General features: G+C 40.3%; 2 protein-coding genes and 1 pseudogene across 9 annotated transcripts in view; 2 read left to right on the top strand and 1 right to left on the bottom strand.

Annotated features, from left to right (window-relative positions):
• Slc41a3 (solute carrier family 41 member 3) overlaps positions 1 to 5,838 on the top strand; it is a 48,885-nt gene extending 43,047 nt beyond the window's left edge. For all 4 annotated transcript variants that reach the window (XM_063260211.1, XM_005005252.4, XM_005005251.3 and 1 more), the window contains 2 exons: positions 3,390 to 3,538; positions 5,064 to 5,838. In XM_063260211.1, coding sequence (XP_063116281.1) covers positions 3,390 to 3,538; positions 5,064 to 5,273 — 359 coding nt within the window. In that variant the 3' untranslated portion in view covers positions 5,274 to 5,838. The remainder of the gene's footprint in view (positions 1 to 3,389; positions 3,539 to 5,063) is intronic.
• A 6,296-nt stretch (positions 5,839 to 12,134) lies between these two features.
• The window catches only part of Slc25a26 (solute carrier family 25 member 26), a 121,605-nt gene continuing 114,535 nt past the window's right edge, over positions 12,135 to 19,204 (top strand). For all 5 annotated transcript variants that reach the window (XR_010051271.1, XR_010051270.1, XM_063260214.1 and 2 more), the window contains exon 1: positions 12,135 to 12,278. Coding sequence is in view for 3 of the 5 variants with exons in the window: in XM_063260214.1 (XP_063116284.1) it covers positions 12,246 to 12,278 (33 nt within the window). In the remaining 2 variants the exon portion in view is untranslated. The remainder of the gene's footprint in view (positions 12,279 to 19,204) is intronic.
• LOC106028434 (serine/threonine-protein phosphatase 2A catalytic subunit beta isoform-like) lies at positions 12,381 to 17,841 on the bottom strand (annotated as a pseudogene).

The raw sequence follows: 19,204 nt of genomic DNA on the forward strand, positions 1-19,204 counted from the left end.
ATCTTTTCAGAATCAGATCTTTTCTCTCACAATATTTTCTTGAATCATTTCCTGTTTTAGGAAATACCTTTATCCATCTTGTAGGAGAGCAGTGATACCTCCAAGAAGGATATTTTTGCTTGCTGTAATATTAAAGCTTGATTTTTACTTCAATACTGGAAGATTTTGCCACTCCCTTCTGACCTCCATAGCTTTGATGACAAATCTGCTATCACTTGGATTGCCTTTGCCACCATGTGAATTGCTTTTGGTGCATTAAGTATGGGAGTATTTCTTCCTTATATTAAGACTTCTTTAGTTTTTAGATGTTGGATGATGATATGGGTTGATGAGGATATCATAGGATTAATTTTATTTGTTGTTTATGGCCTCCTTAGATAGGTACATTTATATCTTTCGCCAAATTTGGAGAATTTTGTACAGTTACTTTTAGTACTTTTTTTTAGCTTCATCTTCTTCTGAAATTTTACTGGCATGAATGTTAATCTTTTGTTATTGTCGCACAAGTTCCTTAGGCTCTGTTTAATTTTTTTTGGTCAGGTTTTTCTCTATTGTTTATAATGGCTAATTTCTATAACTTTGTTCACCGATTCTTCCCTCTGTCACTCTTTATTCTGCTGTTTATTCTATTCATTGAGTTGTTTGGTTTTTCTGGATATTTTTAATTTCTAAAATTTCTGTTTGAGTCTTTGTTTTCTTCTATGACTTTATTTTTTCACTTGTTTCAAGTGTGTGTGGGATTTTGTTTTGAAAGATGTTTATAAAGGCTTCATTAACATGTTCCTGCTGGTTTGAACCTGTGGTGGTCATATGTGACTGTCCTATTGGGCAGCTTATATTGGTGGTATAAATGGATATAATAACTTTTATTGATCTTTTTATTAATGAAATTAATAAAAATCCGCTCAATGCGACAGTCATTCATGTGCCACCAGTGGTTCAAGATGCCTGGCAGAAGAAGTACAGATTATGATGCCTTCGTGAATGTGTTAAGGTCAGCTGTAGGTAATTCTGACATCTGTGTCATCTTAGTTTGTTGTCTGTTGGGTTATTGTTTTTCATCCTCATTGAGATTTTTCTTGCTCTTAGTATGATGTGATTTTAGGTTGAATCTGCATATTTTGGATAAGACTGTGGATCTTATGTAAGTCTTCTATTTTAGCGGACCTGTACGTGGGAAAGGAAACACACTGTTTCCTTGTGGCCAGTCAGGGGTGAGAAGAGAAGCCTCTTATTACTGCCAGGCAGTATGTGAATCTAGGTCACCTACTGGGCCTCCTTTGAGGTCCTAGCCAGCTGGGAGGGAAAGGAACACTTTGTTACTACACCTCACATGGCTGTGACTGACACAGTGGGGGACAAACTTTCTGACTTTCCACTCTGTCTTCTCTGTGTTACCTCAGCCACAGAGAGGAGACCCACATGAAGCCTGGATGGAGAAGGAAGCCCAGATACCCCTGTCAGCCTTTGCCATGGAAGAAGGGTTGCAGCTTTTCCTGTAGTGTTTGGCCAGATAACAGTAGTTACTGCCTAAAAGTTCTCTTCTTTGCTAGGCTATGCTTCTCTTACCCCTTGGCTAAAGAGAGCAGATATTTGTTGACTCGCTGTCTACTGTCATTGGCAATTCTGGGCTGCCAAATTTTATAGGACCTAGTCTGAGATACATAAGACCAAATTAAAAAAACAATCTTCAGGAAACTCACACCATGTTGTTTATTGGTTCCTGAAGTCCCTATCTAGCTTTTCTCTCCATCTTTCAAAATCTTTGTTTGTTTCATGTGTGAAAAAAAGACATTTTATTCATTGTCTATAATTTCTTATTATGAGTAGATTTTGGTCCTCTTATACATTCTTATCTTCTCTCTGTTTCTTATGGTAGGTTTTTAGCTTTTAAGCTACCAATGATTTTTCCTTTCCTCTCCCTTATTTTTTTGACATACATTATATTAACTATGAGGTAAATAGAGACTTTACTGAAACTCTTTCTCTTGAGAAGCCAGTCACATTCATAAGTTGTAGTTTAACATGTTCACAATGGGGCCTTAATTTGTATGTCTCACTGCTGGATGGCTTACACCCCTGTATGGATGTGACTGTCCTAGCAGGCAGCTTTTTATTAATTTTATTGGTAAAATGACTTATAAAAGTGACTAGATCTATTTGTACCACCAGTGGTACAAACATCTGATGGGGACAGTCATACTTGTAACACCAGAGAAATGAGCTGGCAGAAACATGTTAAAACACTGCTTGTGTTGAACAAGAGTGAGTGACATTCATTGGAAAGTCTTAAACTCATAGAGCAGAGAAAAATCTGGGGCTCACTAGCACACACAATTGTGCAAGTAAGGCCAAGGCGAGGCTGCCAAGGTGTCCTGTGAGTATTCTGCCCTCCTTGGGTTACTAACGTGATACCTGGGGGAATTCAGAAATGCCTCTTGACACCTGCAAGCTTTTTTCTACCCTGAACTCTTCACATATTCTTTCCTCTGCCTAGAATGCTCTCTCCCAAATTAGATCTCAATTTAAATATTACCTCCCAGAAGGTGTTCGGACTTGGGGTCTCACCTCTACTCAGATATACGTTGTGTCTTCTATAATTTGAAATGACCTTTGTTTTGAATATTACCTCTCTTCCCAAAAATGTCAACTGCGTGCATGTATTACTGAATGCTTACAAGACCTTGCCAAGGCTGAATGGGACAAGGTTCCTCAAAAGACAGCACATGCTCTAAATCAGATTAAGTGCAAGACACAGAACTGTATAAGATCAGCTTTCAGTGCCTGACCAGAGTCAAGCGTAGAAGAGTACAAAAGATCTGTCTTGCACCAGAGATCAAAGGATTCAGTGAAGACCTGGAGCCCACAGCAGTGTCCCATGCAAGTCTGCATCCGGAGACTGAAGGATCTGAGACAGACTACTGAAGGTCTACATGGGGAGGTTGAAGGGTTGGGGCTGGGAGCTGAAGAATCTTCATCAAAAGCCAAGAGATGACTCCTAAGGCAAAGGGGGAGACTAGAGCTCCTCCAGAGAGAACAGTGGAAACTCCTCCAAGGAAATCAGCTGAAATCCTTCTCACCCACTCTTCTTTTTACGGCTTTTAGACAACAACCTCTCTTAAAGTGGTCTTCCATGGCCTGAACTATGCTGTCTCAATTCAGCTGGGCATTCCGCACTCAAATAGACAATCAGTTATCCACCACAGTGCAACAAGAGACAAGACTGAATTCTCATCTTTTAAAACATGTCAGATAGTAGGTGTTTAGTGAACACTTGTGGAATGAATAGCTGAATAAATGTAGAAGACTTATTGAGAATGACCACTTGCCAAGGTAGCTTCTGCTTCCAGGAAGATCATGCAGTGCTCTTGATTCTGTTTTTTTTTCAGAAATCAATTCCAAGTCGGCCCGAGTCCTGCTCTTTTTAGTGATTCCAGGCCATCTCATTTTCTTCTACATCATCTACCTGGTGGAAGGTCAGTCAGTGACCAACAGCAAGACCTTTATGGTGCTGTATCTGCTAGCAGGCCTGATCCAGGTAAGGAAGACTGCAACAGCAAAGGAGCAGCCTTCATTGGGTGACTTGGCAGGCATGCACTGTCTCCTGTCCTAAGAGAAGTACTGCGTGGAATGGGGTGGGAAAGGGGTTCTACTCTTTCAGGGACCCATTCAACCTGTTCAAGCCATGTGGCCTGCTCTAGATACAGGGTGCAGTATATACTATATACTTCACCCTGTGTGCTGTGTGCACAATGCACTGCACACTTTACAGTGTACCCTGCATACTGTACTCTGCATGCCACTCACTCATCAGAGCAGCTGCCTGAGGATGCAGTGTGTTCCCATGGAGCAGGCTCACCAGTGGGTCCAGTGGTCCATGGTGTCACAGAGGGTGGGTAGATAGGGGACTAGGCTCCTGCCACGGTGCTGCTAAAAAACAAAGTCCTTGTTTAGGGTTAGATGGTGATGAGGACAGTGGGAAAGATTAAACTGGCACCTGTTTCACAGTTGCATTTAGCAGATGGCAATGACTCCAACTAGCTAATATCCCCAGTGGGCCTGAGGCTTCTGAAGGGAGGTCACCAGGCACTGGTGGGCAATTCTTTGGGGGTGTTTTTTTGTACTAAGGACTGGACATTTTCTAACCTTGTCAAGTTTGTGGCATTTGCATTTATAGCATGTTCCTGACCACAAAAGGTAAGCTTGGGCAAGTCCACGCAGTACTCCTAAGTAGTTGCGACATCTAAAAAGGAGCCTAGATAAAGTTCAGAAGGGCCATTGGACACGACCAGGACTGCATGGACCTCCCTTGAAAGCTTTAGGAAGAGCTGATTAAAGCTCCAGGGAAGAAGAGCTCAAGCAAATATGAGTGGAAGTCCCAGCTAGATCCTAGGAGTGGAGCCTGGTATAGCAGAGAATGTCCCAGTTGGTAATTGGCAGCAGATCTGTGTGGCACTTTGGGAGGCTAGCCCATTTGGTGTTGCTGAGGAACTTATTAAAAAAAGAGATTTGGGCCAGGGATTTAGCTCAGCGGTATAAGTGCTTGCTTGGCAAGCATGAGGTCATGAGTTCGATCCCTGGTACCAAGAAAAAGAGAGAGACAGAGATTTATTTGACTCACAGTTCTGGTGGCTGAAGGATCAAAACAGCATGGTGCTGGCATTTGATGATGGCTCCCTTGCCATGACATGTGATGGAGAAAAAGTGGACAGGGAACCAGACATGTTCTGAAAGGGCACGGTTGTGAGTGAAAAAGCAGGAGAGCAGGGAGGAGCCAGGCATACTCTTAAAACAAGGGCCAGACCCACTCCTTTCTGACAGTTTTAATCCACTCATGACCTAATCTTCCACTAGGCCTTACCTCTTAAAGATTCCACCACTTCAGTATTGCCACACTAGGGGTCAAGTTTCTAGCATATATCCAAGTGAAGGCAGACCCCAAAAGAAGCTTGAGGACGGGGCTCCGTGGGGCTGACATGTCTACTTTGGTGTCTCCCCTTGAAACCCAGTTGGTGTTTCTTGGCCTTACTTCACTTTCTTCTGTTTGCTTGCTCTTATGACAGGTGACAATCTTGCTGTACCTGGCGGAAGTGTTGGTTCGGCTGACCTGGTACCAGGCTCTGGATCCTGACAACCACTGTATCCCGTACCTTACTGGGCTGGGGGACCTGCTGGGGACTGGCCTCCTGGCACTCTGCTTCATTATCAGCTGGGTACTGAGGAGCAAAGCAGAACTGGATGGCATCTCAGAACTGGGCCCTGAAGCTCCATGACTGAGCCCAGCAGCTGCAGTGGCTCATAATTTTCCCTCACAACAGGGTACAGAATGCTGTCTCTCCCTTGCCAGTCTTCAGGATAGTTGACAGTCTGCCTCTGCAGTGGCCTCTGACATAACTAAGCAGACTCACACAAACTTGGACTTGGTTTGGTAGCTGAGCCCTGAAACCAGAAACCCTGCTCGTGAGTGTAAATGTGAATTTGCACATGTGTGTGCAAAGCAGTGTTCAGGCCTGAAGATGGCTCAGGAAAGACAGGTCTGGTGTCCGTGTCCTGGTTCATGCCTATGCAGCCCAGATTCAGACGAAGGAAGAGGGAGCTCCTTTGTGTTGCCAGGTTGCAGGACTACACTGTGGCTTAACTGCTGTCTTAACTAGGTTCCAGCTTTCAGCCCTACTATGTGCACCCTCCTCAAGGCAGGCTTTGCATTCCTCTCCTCTGCTCTCAGCATTTAAGTTTGTTGCTGCTTTTTCTTTATTTACCTATTTAATTTTTTTTTAGCACAACTTTCTGTTTAGGTTTCAGTGATCAGATAAGTATAAAATAAAACATGATATTGTACTTGGCCTTTCGTATGCTTAAATATACTTAATACAACCAGGAGACTTGAAGTCTCTGAGAACAACCCCTGGCATTTCTGTAATGTATTTCTAAAACTGTGGTCTCCAGCCTAGAAGCATTAATATTACCAGGAAACTTGCAAAAAGTACAAATTATTAACCCTCCTCCCCAAGATATGCTAATGTTCAGGTGATTCTCATGCACACTCTGAAGAATCACTGTTCCAGAACTCTGTCCTTTATGTTTTATTTATTTCTGATTGACATACAGCATTTGTACATGTTTATGGGGAACATCACGATACTTTGGTTCATATCACCCTTTTTTTTAAAAAGTATGCTCATTTCCTGTTACTCACATCTGATAACGATATTAGCCATGGTTTGAGCTGAGGATTATTACCTTCCTATAGTAAAACAGGCATCTATTCAGGTATCTTAATTCTCCCAAGGTCCTATGACTAGTGAATGGTGGGGTCAGGATTTGAACCTGGGCAGTCTGGATTAGACCCAAGCTATATGTGCAGGAAAGAGGTTTGACCAAGAAGGCAAATAGTTTTCGTTAGGAAAAGGCTTCTGAAGCTGAGCTCCAAGGATGAGTAGTTAATCAGGTATTGCTTCAGGAGGTCTGGAGTCAGGGAGAAGGTGGAAATTAGAGCATTTGAGGAGATGGTCTTTATTATAGCTGAGGATGAGATGAGCAGTGAACCTAGACTCAAGCTTCAGCTTGAGTTCCTGAAAAACTTCCTGACCTGTTAGGGGAGATTGATTCTGCAATGGGGAGACAGAAGACATTACAAAAAAAGAAAATAACCAGAAGAGTAGCGTGTCTTGGAGACCAAAGAGAAAGGGATTATGGAGAGAGATTTATTGAGAGCTAAGAACCAATGTCCATATAGGTGTTTGTTGACTTAAGACAAGGGGTTCCTTGGTGAGAACTACTGAGGACGACTTACAGACCAAGAGAGGGAATGAGGCATGAACTGACTTTATAAAGTGGAAATAAATGTTTTAGTACATTTGACTCTGTAAGAAAGGAGAGAACTTGGGTAGTATGAGGAGCTGCATCAGAACCATAAAGGTTTATTGGGATTAACTCTTGCCACTGAATACAAGAATTTCATTGGCAAGTGTTCCTTTATTTATCTTTGATTTTGCATCTTTTATGCCTCATACTTGGAATCTCTCATAGCTGGGTCTTGTAGGAAATGATATAATTGCTGGAAATGGAATCCAGTTTTTGAAGCCAAAGGCAAACTATAGATCTGAGGTCATGGGGTTGATACTTCTTTGAGACAGGGCAACACTGGAGGTGAGTTCCTCAGTTGACATCATGCAGCTAGCACAATCCTGTCAATTTCTGGAATTTTTCTGGCAGGCTGAGGTCAGCACTGGGCATGAATTTTTCTTTGAGGAAAGATAGTCATGACTATTGATACAGCTTCAACTTTGAAATCATCAAGGATGACTCTGTGTCCAGATTTGAAATCATTAGAAAAAAATCTAGCCATGCAGATAAGGTTGTCAGAATTATCCCTGCTGGAAGACTGAGGCCAACACATGGGATGAATTTTTCTGTAGGGTTAAGGTAATCACACATGCTAAATGCAGCTGAAGGAATCCAGATGATCATCTTAAGGTGAGTACTACAGTGGGACTGAAATCAGTTATCTAGCTGAATCCAACTGCAGTTATCAGGATTGAACTTAAAACTGAGTGAGGTAATTACCAGGTATAAACCCAGTTCTGGAGCTGGGTACCTTAACTGAGATGAAACTTGACTGACATCAGTGTCTGGTGGACCTCATAGTTTGCGTTTTAACAGTGAGGGATAGGGTGTGGATCTGAACCATGGTCAAGGCAAAGATAAACAATTCAAGGTTAAGACATCACAATCAGAGCTTTACCTGCTCTGGATGACAGTGTCAGGTAAAGCTCTCAGTGAAGATGAAAGTCAAGCTGAAGTAGGAGGTTAGGGTGGGGTCAACTAGACAACCAACCAGGCAAAATTTGTTAGAATTCATAAAACCCTATGGTTCACTAGTTGAGTAAGGTGTTTCCTGAATAGAGAAGGCATGTGCAGAACATGGAATCCCAAATGACTTCAAGTTTACAGCTCCTGAGTACTGGTCACAGGGCTAATCAGAACGCACTATTTCTAACCTTTCATTTGAATCTAATACTGGTCCCAGGATCAACCAGAAAATTCTATTCTTAATTCCTTGTTTACAGATGGGCATAACCAACCAAAAGTTACTGTTCCCAGTGGATCCTTTATTTATGTCTCACAAAAAGGACTATTTCGACTTCACAGTTTATAAAATAGCCAGGCCTGGGGTCATTCATCTGTAATCCCAGCGTTTGGGGCTGAGGTAGGAACATTTGAGACCAGGCAGAACTGCGTAGTAAGACTATTTTAAACAAACAAAAACTGTTAAGTAGAAGACATCTCAAGATTCATCAGTTATGGCCTTCATAACTCTAATCTCGCACTATTTGCAGCATTTAACATGAAAAGGATGGAAGCAGGCTGGCTCCACTGCACACCAAACCATCAGGAAGGACTTCTCAGGGAAGAAGGAAGGACAGAGTGAGATGGCCAGTGGAAGACTTAGGCCTTGCTCAAGTCAGTTTCTTGCCTCTCTGGAAGCAGTTGTGAGGACAGCATTCTGTCTGAACAATGTTTCTTTCCTAGTTCAAACCTGTCTGTGGGCACACTCCCATCACCACATCTTATACACCCAGTCCTGAGCACACTGACAAAGATTATAATCCTGGCTTTCATCTTCTCATCCAGCAATAGTCTTGTGTTGCCTTAAAATGCTCCCAGTCCATTCCCTCCACTTCTGGGCCTGGTTCCAAGTCCATTTCTGGCTAAAAATACATCTCATTCTGGCCCTTCTAGTGGAGGCCACCTGTTGCCAGTTTTCCTTTTTTTTTTTTTTTTTCCTTCAGTACTGGGATTGAATCCAGGATCTTAGTATGAGCTGTAGAGCTGCATCTCCAGCTCTTAGGATTTTTTGATACAAAAGTCTTGCTAAAGTCACTGTGAAACACTGGCTTAAGTCTTCATTCTTAAAACTCTCATTGTCATCTCACTCCATATTCTGTCAAATTCCACCTGTGGAAGTGGATCTTCACCCAGTGCTCCCAACTTCCCCTTCAGAGTACATGATTTCTGGAGATGCGTCTGGTCCTGGGATCCTGCAGTCCAGACTCATCTGAGATTCCCCATCATTGGCCTGTTGGGCCTGCCACTCTCTAAGCCTTACTTGATGGTCATCACCTCAGGTAGCCCTCTGACTCCAGACTGTGGGAAGTGACACTTCTTTCCTGCGACACCTCAAATTTTGCCCAAATCCCACCTCACAAAGGGTGCCTGCCAGGGTCTGTTTCATTTCTGATGCCTCTCTGGAAAGTGTATCTTTCCCAGGTAGTGAATATTTTTATGTGAATGTTGAGATGGGGTGGACAAAGAGTAGAAAAGAGACCAGAGAAACTCAGTAAGGGAGAGAGGAGGAAAAGATAAAAAGGATGGCTGCAATAGACTTGTAATAGTAAAAACGTGAATGAGAATGGCCTGAGAAGTAGAGAAAAAGGGGATGGGGCAGAATAAAGAAGGTGGCCTTGCCCAGAAGTAGTACTACTGGGAACAGAAAGATAAATAGAAACTCATTAGATGCTGATGATTAATAGTATTTTGCTGGCAATTAAGTTTCAAAAAATAAATTTGGGGGATACATTCAGACTAGGCTGATAGGAAAGTATGGTAGGCAGAATTCTCAGATGGCCCTCAAGATTCCTACCTCAAATGTATGTGTTTTATGTAATCACTTCCTTTGTGAGCAGGAACGTGAGTATTATGGAATATCGCTATCATGAATATATTGCATTCTATGACAAAAGGTATTTTTGCAAGTAAATAAGGTTAACTTTGAGTTAGTCAAAATACACTATTCTGGGTGGGCCACACTAAATTATATGAATCCTTCAAAGACATAAACAGCTGCAACAAAGATTCTCCTGCTGACTTTGAGGAAGTGAACTACCATGAGGTTTGGGAAAGCATTAAAAATGAGAGTCCGTAAAATGCATGTATTTGCCAAAATTACCTTGGCTGCTGCCTTTCTGCAGAGGCGCTCTCCTGAAAAAGGAATGTATAGAGCTAACTGTTGAAATACGAAGGACTGACCGTTCATTCACCAAGTCACTGTTGTCTGAACACAGTACTTAAGAGACTGAAAAACTAAACATGCAACATTTTCTTGCTTGCTTGCTGAAAGCACCTACTCTCTCAAGCAAGATCCTTCCCCAGAGGATTTCCCTTCATCTTTGGTGCTGTCTCTTGCCTTACTGTGTGGTAATACATTGACTATGCTCATATCTGCTGTAATTTTATAATAAACTTACTTTGATCTTTAATATTATGTGGCTCTTCATGTGGCTGATCCTTGAACTTCTGTGGCCACAAATATGTGACTCTTGCTGCCACGTATGGTTACAGCCTTTGCAAGAAGATAACGTGGCAGGCAGGAGAGGAATAATGTTTTACAGCCAGTATAAAAAAGGTCCTGCGTAGAGAAAACGATATGGGGAAAATGAGGAGACTGTGTCTTACTATGAGCAGAGGACTCAGAGAAGTTATGGCCAAACCAAGTAGGTGATTGTTCAGAATTTGAATCTCATCTAACACCCACAGCTATTCTATTAATGATTTCCAGATGATCTTATCTAGGAGAGAATACAGTTTGTAACAGTGTTATGCAAGATGGATTGAAGAAAGTACAGAAAAGAGCCTGCTAATGCTACTGTGAGTGTTATAAGGGGAGACAGTGAATACAGAAGACAGATTTCCAGTGTTATCTCTGTATGTACTGTAATTTTGGGTTGGTCATTTAACTTTGAAGCATCAGGGTTTTTTGAAATGTGGATGACAGTGGTGCTTACAGGATTGATGTGAAGATTAAGTGAGAAAGTGTCCATCAATCACTTAGCATCACATCTGAGATATAGGGAGCTCCTAATATATATGGAAAATTAGAAGATAAATACAGTAAATATAAAAGCAGGTCCACTCCAGGAAACTTGTTAGGTACTTAATAACATGGGTTTTGAGATACATGTACAGTTACAACATAGCTGTGCATAGTGGCATACACTTGTAACCCAAGCACTTGGGAGGTTGATTCAGGAAGATCATTGCAAGTGATCACTACATAGTACTCAAGGCCAACCTGAACTACACAGTGAGACTCTGTCTCAAAAAAAAAAAAAAAAAGTCAATGTAAAGTAGTAAACATTTAAAAAGTAAATTCTAAAAATTATTCCATTTTATTATTAACACTAATACTGTTTATGAGGGTACAGTGTGGTAATTCAGTACATGCATACAATGCATCACAGTCAAACGAGCAGTTAGCATTTTCATTTCCTTAAATATTTATTCTTTCTCTTGGTAACTTTCAAACTCTTTAGTTCTTTTAAAAATATATAACAGATTGTAAACTAAGTCTCCAGGGTCTTGCAAATGATGGGCACTTATTCTACCACTCATTCATATCCCCAGCCCCTATTTAACTATATTTTTGAAGTTGGCTATTTAACCTCCTTCGATTGCCTCCCTTCATCTCCTTTCTAGTCTCTAATGACCACTATTCTACTCTCTTGAACAAGTAAGTCGTTTTAAGTGAAATAAATGCAAGTAAGAAATGTATGCAGTGTTTCTATTTTACTTAATAAATTTACGACTAAATTGTCTAATAATGAGTTAATTGGCAGAAATTCAGACATTTTGGAGAGCTAATACCAAGATACATCAAAATGAAATAGACTGGATTGTGAACAACAGGAAACCACAAGTGTTGGTTCCTGAAACTAGTCCTGGATCTTCCAGAATATTCACGAGGGTCTCTATTTTGTGATGTAGTTTAGGCTGCCCTTGAACTCACTAACTACCCAGGTTGGTGCCCAATTTGTGGCAATCCTCCTGCCTCAGTCTCAGAGTGCTGGGATTACAGGCAAGCGCCGCCATTCCCAGTTAGGGTTCCTTCTTTTGAATTTACAGGATAGAATTACCTAACTCTCCTTGCCTGACTCCGCTCCTAAAGCCTAGCCGGAAATCCTTTGCTCGCGACCAGCAGCTTACACATCTGAAAACTGGCGGGATGAGTCCGAAGACCCGGTCCTCCCGACACAGTCCCGGCCCGCCCCGTTCCTCCCCCCAGAGGCCCCTCCCCGCCCCGCCCCTAGGAGTTACACGTGCAGTTGTTGTGGTTTTACGTAAAAAAGGACCCGGAAGTAGTCATCATGGGCCCCGCCCCAAAGATGGTGGCGCCTGGAGCGCGGGGCCGTGACTGATTCAGTGTCTGCTCCGTTTCTGATGGTAACCTTGACCGGCTCTGCGGGGAGATGAACCAGCCGGGGTTCATGGTCTCGCTGGTGGTGAGTGAGGGGCAGTGGGTAGTTTCCTCGGAGGGCGGAGGTCCGCCATTGGCGCCTGTGTCGGCTTCTCTGCACTTGTGCTTTCTTCCGGTTCTGCGCGGTTCAGCGTCCCGGGTCACTGACAGGTCTGGGAAAGAGCACGCGGCCGGACCCGGGCAGCCTCGGTGCCTGGTCCCGAACCGTGTCTGACCTGCTACAGATCACAAAGGTGGAACGAGGGCTGCTCAGCTCATTGTCTTTTGCATACTCGTTTATATAAAGAGAGAGGAGCTTTCGTTATACATCATAGTCATTTTAAATTTGAGAATTAAAGAAGTATATGTATAGGAAAAAAAGCCTCACTCAGATCACTTGCAGCCCCTCAGTCCAAGATTACGGTTGTCATTTTGCTATATCTTTTATCTGTTTTAAGACACTGCTGTATCCATCCATTCAGTGTACAGTTAATCTGTTCTGCTCCAAGGTTAGACACTGAGGAACTATTCATGAGCACAGAGAAGTTGCGGAATCGATAGTTTTATTCCTTAGATAAAAATATGGAAGTCAACACGTCCTAGCATGGAAAACTAAAAGCAGGAACAAAAAAAATCCTTTCACATGTTTTGGAACTTTATCAGGTACAACAGAGGATAACTAGGTACAGCAGTGATTGGCTGGCTGTGCTTTCATTGGGGAGCAATGGGCAAAGGCAAATAATAATCGCATAATTTTTGTTTTTGAGATAGGGTCTCACTATGTAGTTCAGGTTGGACTTGAACTCCCAGCAATCCTTCTGCCTCCGCCGCCCGCTGGTATTACAGGCTTGCACCACCACACCTGCCTAAACGCATACTTTTTAAATGCCTCTCAGCGCAGATGAAAGCCCCTTGCATTTATTCACTTAAGTAGCCAATATGTGGATAAAATGGCGAACAAGATAGACCTTCCCACAGGCTCAGGTCTTGGAGACAAAATGGTAAAGAGTATTGGGGTAACTGACAGGTGGGCTATATTCAGGGCATTATGGGAATATATGTAGGAATGGGTACCGTATTCAGGCTTGTGGGGTAGCTTTAAATTTAGTACATATGTATTTAAAAATTTTCGAGACTTGTGTAAGTGATGTCTACAGAGATATAAAAAGATATGTTACCACTTTGAAGAAACTTTCCTGTCTAGCAAGTGAATTAGCAATAGTTTTACCAACTAACATTCCAATGCCAGGAACTGGAATACATTCTTGTATATATTATTCCATTTAATTCTTACAGACAATTGAAATTATACTTTAGTTTTTCAATTAGAACTGGGATACAGAGAAGTTAGATAATTTATGTAAAACCAAATAAGATTCAGTTTTGTGAGTGTTGGTGCTCAGGTTCCAGCCAAGGTGGTACAACATTGGAGGCCACTTTCTTAACTGTTCTAATATGATCTCCGAAAGTCAGCAACTGCAGTAGTTGCAAAACAAAGGTAAGTGCTAGACTTAACAACAGAATACTTTAGAAATGAACTTTATTAAGGTATAATACAGAAAAGTATACTTTTTATTTTTTCCAAGTACAGGTAACTATTTCATGTTATGACAACATACTCCTAGAAGAATCTTAATTATACATTTCAGTAAAATAAAGAGTAATGGATTAAGTGGAAGTCATATTTTGAATCCTTTTTTCGGTTTACACATTTCAGTAAAAGAAAAAGCAATGAATAAAGTGGAAGTCAGCATGTGAATTTTTCTTAAAAAGTAAAACTCTAACTCTGTTAATCCATGACAATTAAACACCATAACTAAAACTTCCAAATAAGCACAAAAAGAGCTACAAAGCAGTTACCCTTTTTGCTTGATCAGTCTAGAGGAAAATAGAAAGAAATAGAAAATACAGTTTACTAGCACCTGCTAGTAAACTTATTAGTTTAACTGATCTAGAACATAATATACTACATTTCAGTCTCAAAAGGTTCTAAATGCTCATTATTACTATGGCACATTTTGGCTCAGATGTGGACTAATACCAAAACAGATCACCATTTGTTACAGGAATAACCGCTGTTGCTTTTTAAATTTTTAAATATATATATTATATATATATATATATATATATATATATATATATTTTTTTTTTTTTTTTAAGCCATTTATACTTACACACACAAAGGCAGTTTTTCCCAGGAGGAATTTATGAGAAGCCATCTAGGGTATACTGGGTAACATGAGGCTCTCCATGATGAGGTGCTAGGTTGTGCTGAAGAAAATATTTTAAGGCATCATCTAATTGCATTTTGCAGCCTGGTTCCTACAATAACAAAATAACAAAAATAATTGAGTGTATTAAATGATCAGGAACCACATCCTGATCATGGCACTAGTCACACCCCATATACTCACATATTCTTGTGAAAACCCTATCTGTTTTTTTTTTTTTTTTTTTTTTTTTTGTCTTTTTCCTTGTTATCGGTACCGGGGATCAAACTCACGACTACCTGCTTACAAGGCAGGCGCTTATGCCGCTGAGCTAAATCCCCAAGCCCCACTCTATCTGTTCTTATGATTGCAACCATTACAAGCTAGTGGACATAAGAAATCAGTTTGAGACCACTGGGATAGTTAAATGTATCAGAAATGTCAAAATGTTTAGCTAGTATCTGTTGGTAAGATACCCCATCCACCACAGTCATCTGCATCTGACCATAATAGAGCACATATTGGGCCTCATGTGGAGTTACCTTGTAAATGATCCAGGACTTTTATATGATACGATATATCTATGGTGGGGAGAGGCCATCATGAAAGAAGATCTATTCTACTAAAGCTTCAACTGAAAGATAATCAAACATCTGTAAAATATTTCCAAACATTTGCATTTCCAAATTGTCATTAACATTCATCACACAAGCCATCTACTTGGGTAATTTGTTGGCTCTGATAATTTCTTCTCAATATTGTAAGGCGTTTTGGATAACACACCTTTAATGCTATAAGAGTCACAGTCTTTGCAGAATAATAGGCTCTGTCTACATAGTGACCCATGAATAGATAGTTATATTTGGGGGATTTTTCACCAATTCTGAAGGGTCTGTAAAGCCATGAATTTGGCCATGTGTATCTCTATACATGTAACAGGATAATGAACCCCTTGCAATTTGATTCTTTTGTTAAAATTTCCTTAGCCTTTTTGCCTGGAATTTGTACTTGTTCAGCATTTGTGCTCATTCAGCTGCCCAACCCACTGGTGCTGCTCTTTGATGAACGCCTTGTTGTCCTTGGTAGCTTGCTCTGTTTCCCTGCTGCCTCTCCCAGCTTTTTTCCAGTGTTATTTGTAGAGGGTTAAATTAGAATCAATGAATGGAAGTTGCAAGAAGTTAGGTTTCCTTTCAGCTAAAGGAAAAGCATTTTATTCCTTCAACACACCATTTAGGGAAACTACTTTTCCTTTCTCATTTTTCTGTTAACTGAAGAGAGGGGATACTTGGAAATTTTTAGTGTGATAATTTAAAATTTTTATTGCACAAACAAAATTTGAGTAAAGTGCCAAAAAAAGAAAGATAAAAGTTAGGCCCAAAGTGATCTCACCTTTGTAAATGATGTATCTGCTAGCTGTTTAAGCAGATACATTGTTTGGCCTCTGCCCTGATACTTGGGATAGAATGCCTCAAATACATGGTTGCAGTCATAAGAAAAGATAGGGTTTTCATAAGAATATGTGAGTATGTGGGGTACCATTGAAAGCTGGTGTTTACATTTAAACAACTTTTACAGTAATTTTCCTCAGAATGCCATTAATTCCTGCAGAATACTCCCACTGACTTTGAACACTCTTACCCCATCCTTCTTGCCACTTTCTGAAGCAGTTCTGGAAGTTCTCTTCTGTGTCTGAGCTGCCTTAACATCCTGAATCCATTCAAAACATACCTTTCGTGATTATTTTGACTTTGTGGATGAGCCAGAAGTCATGTGGTGTCTCATCCAGTGAATAAGGTGATAAAGACGCACTGTAACATCTTTACATTTGGATGGTGCCTGGAAGCAACATTCATGTATTTTTTATGACACTTTATAAAGACAGACAGGAAAAAGAGCCTCCAGAACTGCTTGAGAAAGTGGTGAGAAGGATGGGATGAATTGTTTGAAGCAATCATCTCTTTTGTTTTTTTGCTAGTTAAGTACCCTATATACTCACATATTCTTGTGAAAACCCTATCTGTTCTTATGACTGCAACCATATAATTTGAGGCATTCTATCCCAAGTATCACGGCATTCAAAAGCTATATACTAATCCATTATTAGAATACAACATAATTTATTTAACGTGACCCCTTTAGATAGATTTTTAGGTTGTTTTTAGTTTTTTCAATATTATAAACAAAGCTCTAGCCGATACCTTGTATATTTGTGAACTTATATCTGTGGAGGTGATGTTTAGGAACAAAATAACTAGATCAAAAGGCTTGCCAAATTGTCTTCCAGTAGATTATGTTTCTAGTATGAGTGCTTACGAGTATTCATAATTTTTGTTTTTTTCTAGGGAAATATATATTTTTATTTGATCATCAATAATAGGAAAACATATTTTCATATCTTTATAGCCATTTATGTTTTTCTTTATTTTTTTCTTGTTTCCTTTTAGAAAGCTAGTGCCTTGCTGTGTTGCCCAGGCTAGCCTTGAACTCCTAGGCCCAAGTGCTCCTATAGACAGTCTGTCAAACAGCCAGGATTAGAGAGATATGCCACCATACCTGGTTTATTTATATTTTTCTTTGGGGAGTCACTTAATCTTGTTTTTACTATTTAAAAAATAGTTTTTTAAAGGTTGATCTGCAGTACTTTCTTAATAACTCTTTTCCTAGTCATTGAGAGGCTCCTATGTGCTGATGCAAGGAGCATTGGTAAACAAAATATAGATCTTAGAGTCTAATAGGACAGACATTGAACAAATAGTGCTCAACTGTGTCATTAAAATTTTGATCAGTGCTTGGAGGGAGAGAGAAATAAAGAATTAGGGATTAATCAATCCATTTATAAGGTTAGTGTCCTCGTGATCTGCTTAGCTTTCTGGACCCTACATCTGAACCTTGCTTCACTGGGGATCAGGCCCTCAATGCGTGAGTCTTTAGAGGACGTTTTATTACCTAATTTCCTGTTTCTTTTTTTAAAAATGCTCTTTTATTCACTTCATTTTAAAATTATGAATGAATTCCTATATATAATGTGCAGTAGAAAAATACTATATGAATGTTTAGATAGCATTTTTCTGAATCATTATTTAAGAATGAAGAGAATATCAAAGTACAGATTATTTTAAAATTACATTAGACATTCACATTAGGTTTATGTATTAAAAGTAGGCAAATATTTCATTTACTAACTTTAATTCTATAAAAATGCTTTAAAAAACAAATGTAAAAAATGTCAAAATGTGGCTTTTTCATTTTCCTATATTACTGCTGAACTTTTGCCAAGGAGTGAGAAAGGCTGACTTTATATCCAGGAAGAAAATCCACATTACTGGTTGTTCTCTATTTTTGTGATAGAGTCTCATGGTAGTCACCTAGCCTGTTCTTGAGCTCCTGAACTGAGGTCATGCTCCAGGATATTCTGGCACTGTGGGTACCTGACACACTGCACTTGGAACCTGGTTATTCTTTTAGTATCACTTGCCACTCTCTCAGCACATCTCTTGCTCTTTTAGGTGACATCTTTTTAAATTATGTGCTGAGTGCTGTGTGGCCATTGAAAGTCTTTCATGTCTTTCAAGTTGATTGTGTAGTATTATTAATTATGATAGTATACTGTTCTAGTAAAGTATTTTTAATAATACACCTGTGTTGATTAAAAGTAAGCATTATTGTATTTCTCAGAGTATTTCATTTTTCCAGTTAACTCTTGCAGTGGTTTTATGGAGAAGTAATTATTTGCAAGGTATCAAGCTTTGCACTACTTGAGAATTTTGTGAATTCAAAGGATAGAAATAACTGAATTTGAACTTGCTGTGTATTTGAATAGTACTGATTATTCTTTTCCTGTGGCATTGTTATGGATTAAAAACTGATTAAAAACGACTTAACACCAGTTGAATTAAATCAGCATGGTGCTGAGCATAGATGGCCCACCTGAGGAAAATTGCCAGCATAAACAGAGAGTTGGAAAAGAAGAGAGAGCATTGTGTGTTTCTCTAACTGTTGCTGTTTCTAGTCATTGGTTCTCCTGGAGGAGCTCATCATGACTAGCTTCTTCACTGTGAGGTGTCATTGGAGGAGCCCGGACCTGGTTAGTGAGAGTGGCTGTGGTTCACTTTGGGGGAGCTCTGGTCTTTACATTGAGCATTGCTTCCTGGCTTCAGAGGGGAAGATGTGTGCTGTTTAATCTCCAGGAGAAACTTGTCATGCTGGCTTTCTGGCACGTACTGAACTGTTCTTATCAGAGGAGCTTGGGACCTCCGTGTTACTGAGAATGGCTGTGATACTTTTCAGGACAGCCCTGGTCTTTATTTTGAGCATGAATTTTTGGCTCCAGCATACAACCCTCATTTAGCACAGCTCCTTCACCCTGCTGGCATAGACTTTCTAGCTTCCACTGCTGACCTTTGGGCCTTCCCAGCACAGATCCGTAAAAGAGATTGGTGTGAATCCTTCTCGTGGGCTCTAGACCTGCAGCTAGACTCATGGAAGGCATTGTCATGGGCTCTAGGTTTTCATCTGGACTCATGCAGGACATTGCTGTGGGATTCAGGCCTTTGGATGAATATTCTGGGTCGTTAGTGTTATGGAGAGAATTCCTGCACTTTCTTGTGTTAAACTCCAGGTGACCATCATAAAATAATATTATAAATTCTGTGTCCTGAATCTAATTGTTCTCACAACCCCTGACTACAACAGACATAGAATATATAATTTCTTAGCTTAAATTTTTATATTTTGAAGGGGTAATATATTCATATCATCAGAA

This window comes from Cavia porcellus, unplaced genomic scaffold (assembly GCF_034190915.1).
Source record: "Cavia porcellus strain 051 isolate PalLab524CR breed Dunkin Hartley unplaced genomic scaffold, mCavPor4.1 scaffold_13, whole genome shotgun sequence".
In the NCBI taxonomy this organism is placed as follows: Eukaryota; Metazoa; Chordata; class Mammalia; order Rodentia; family Caviidae; genus Cavia; species Cavia porcellus.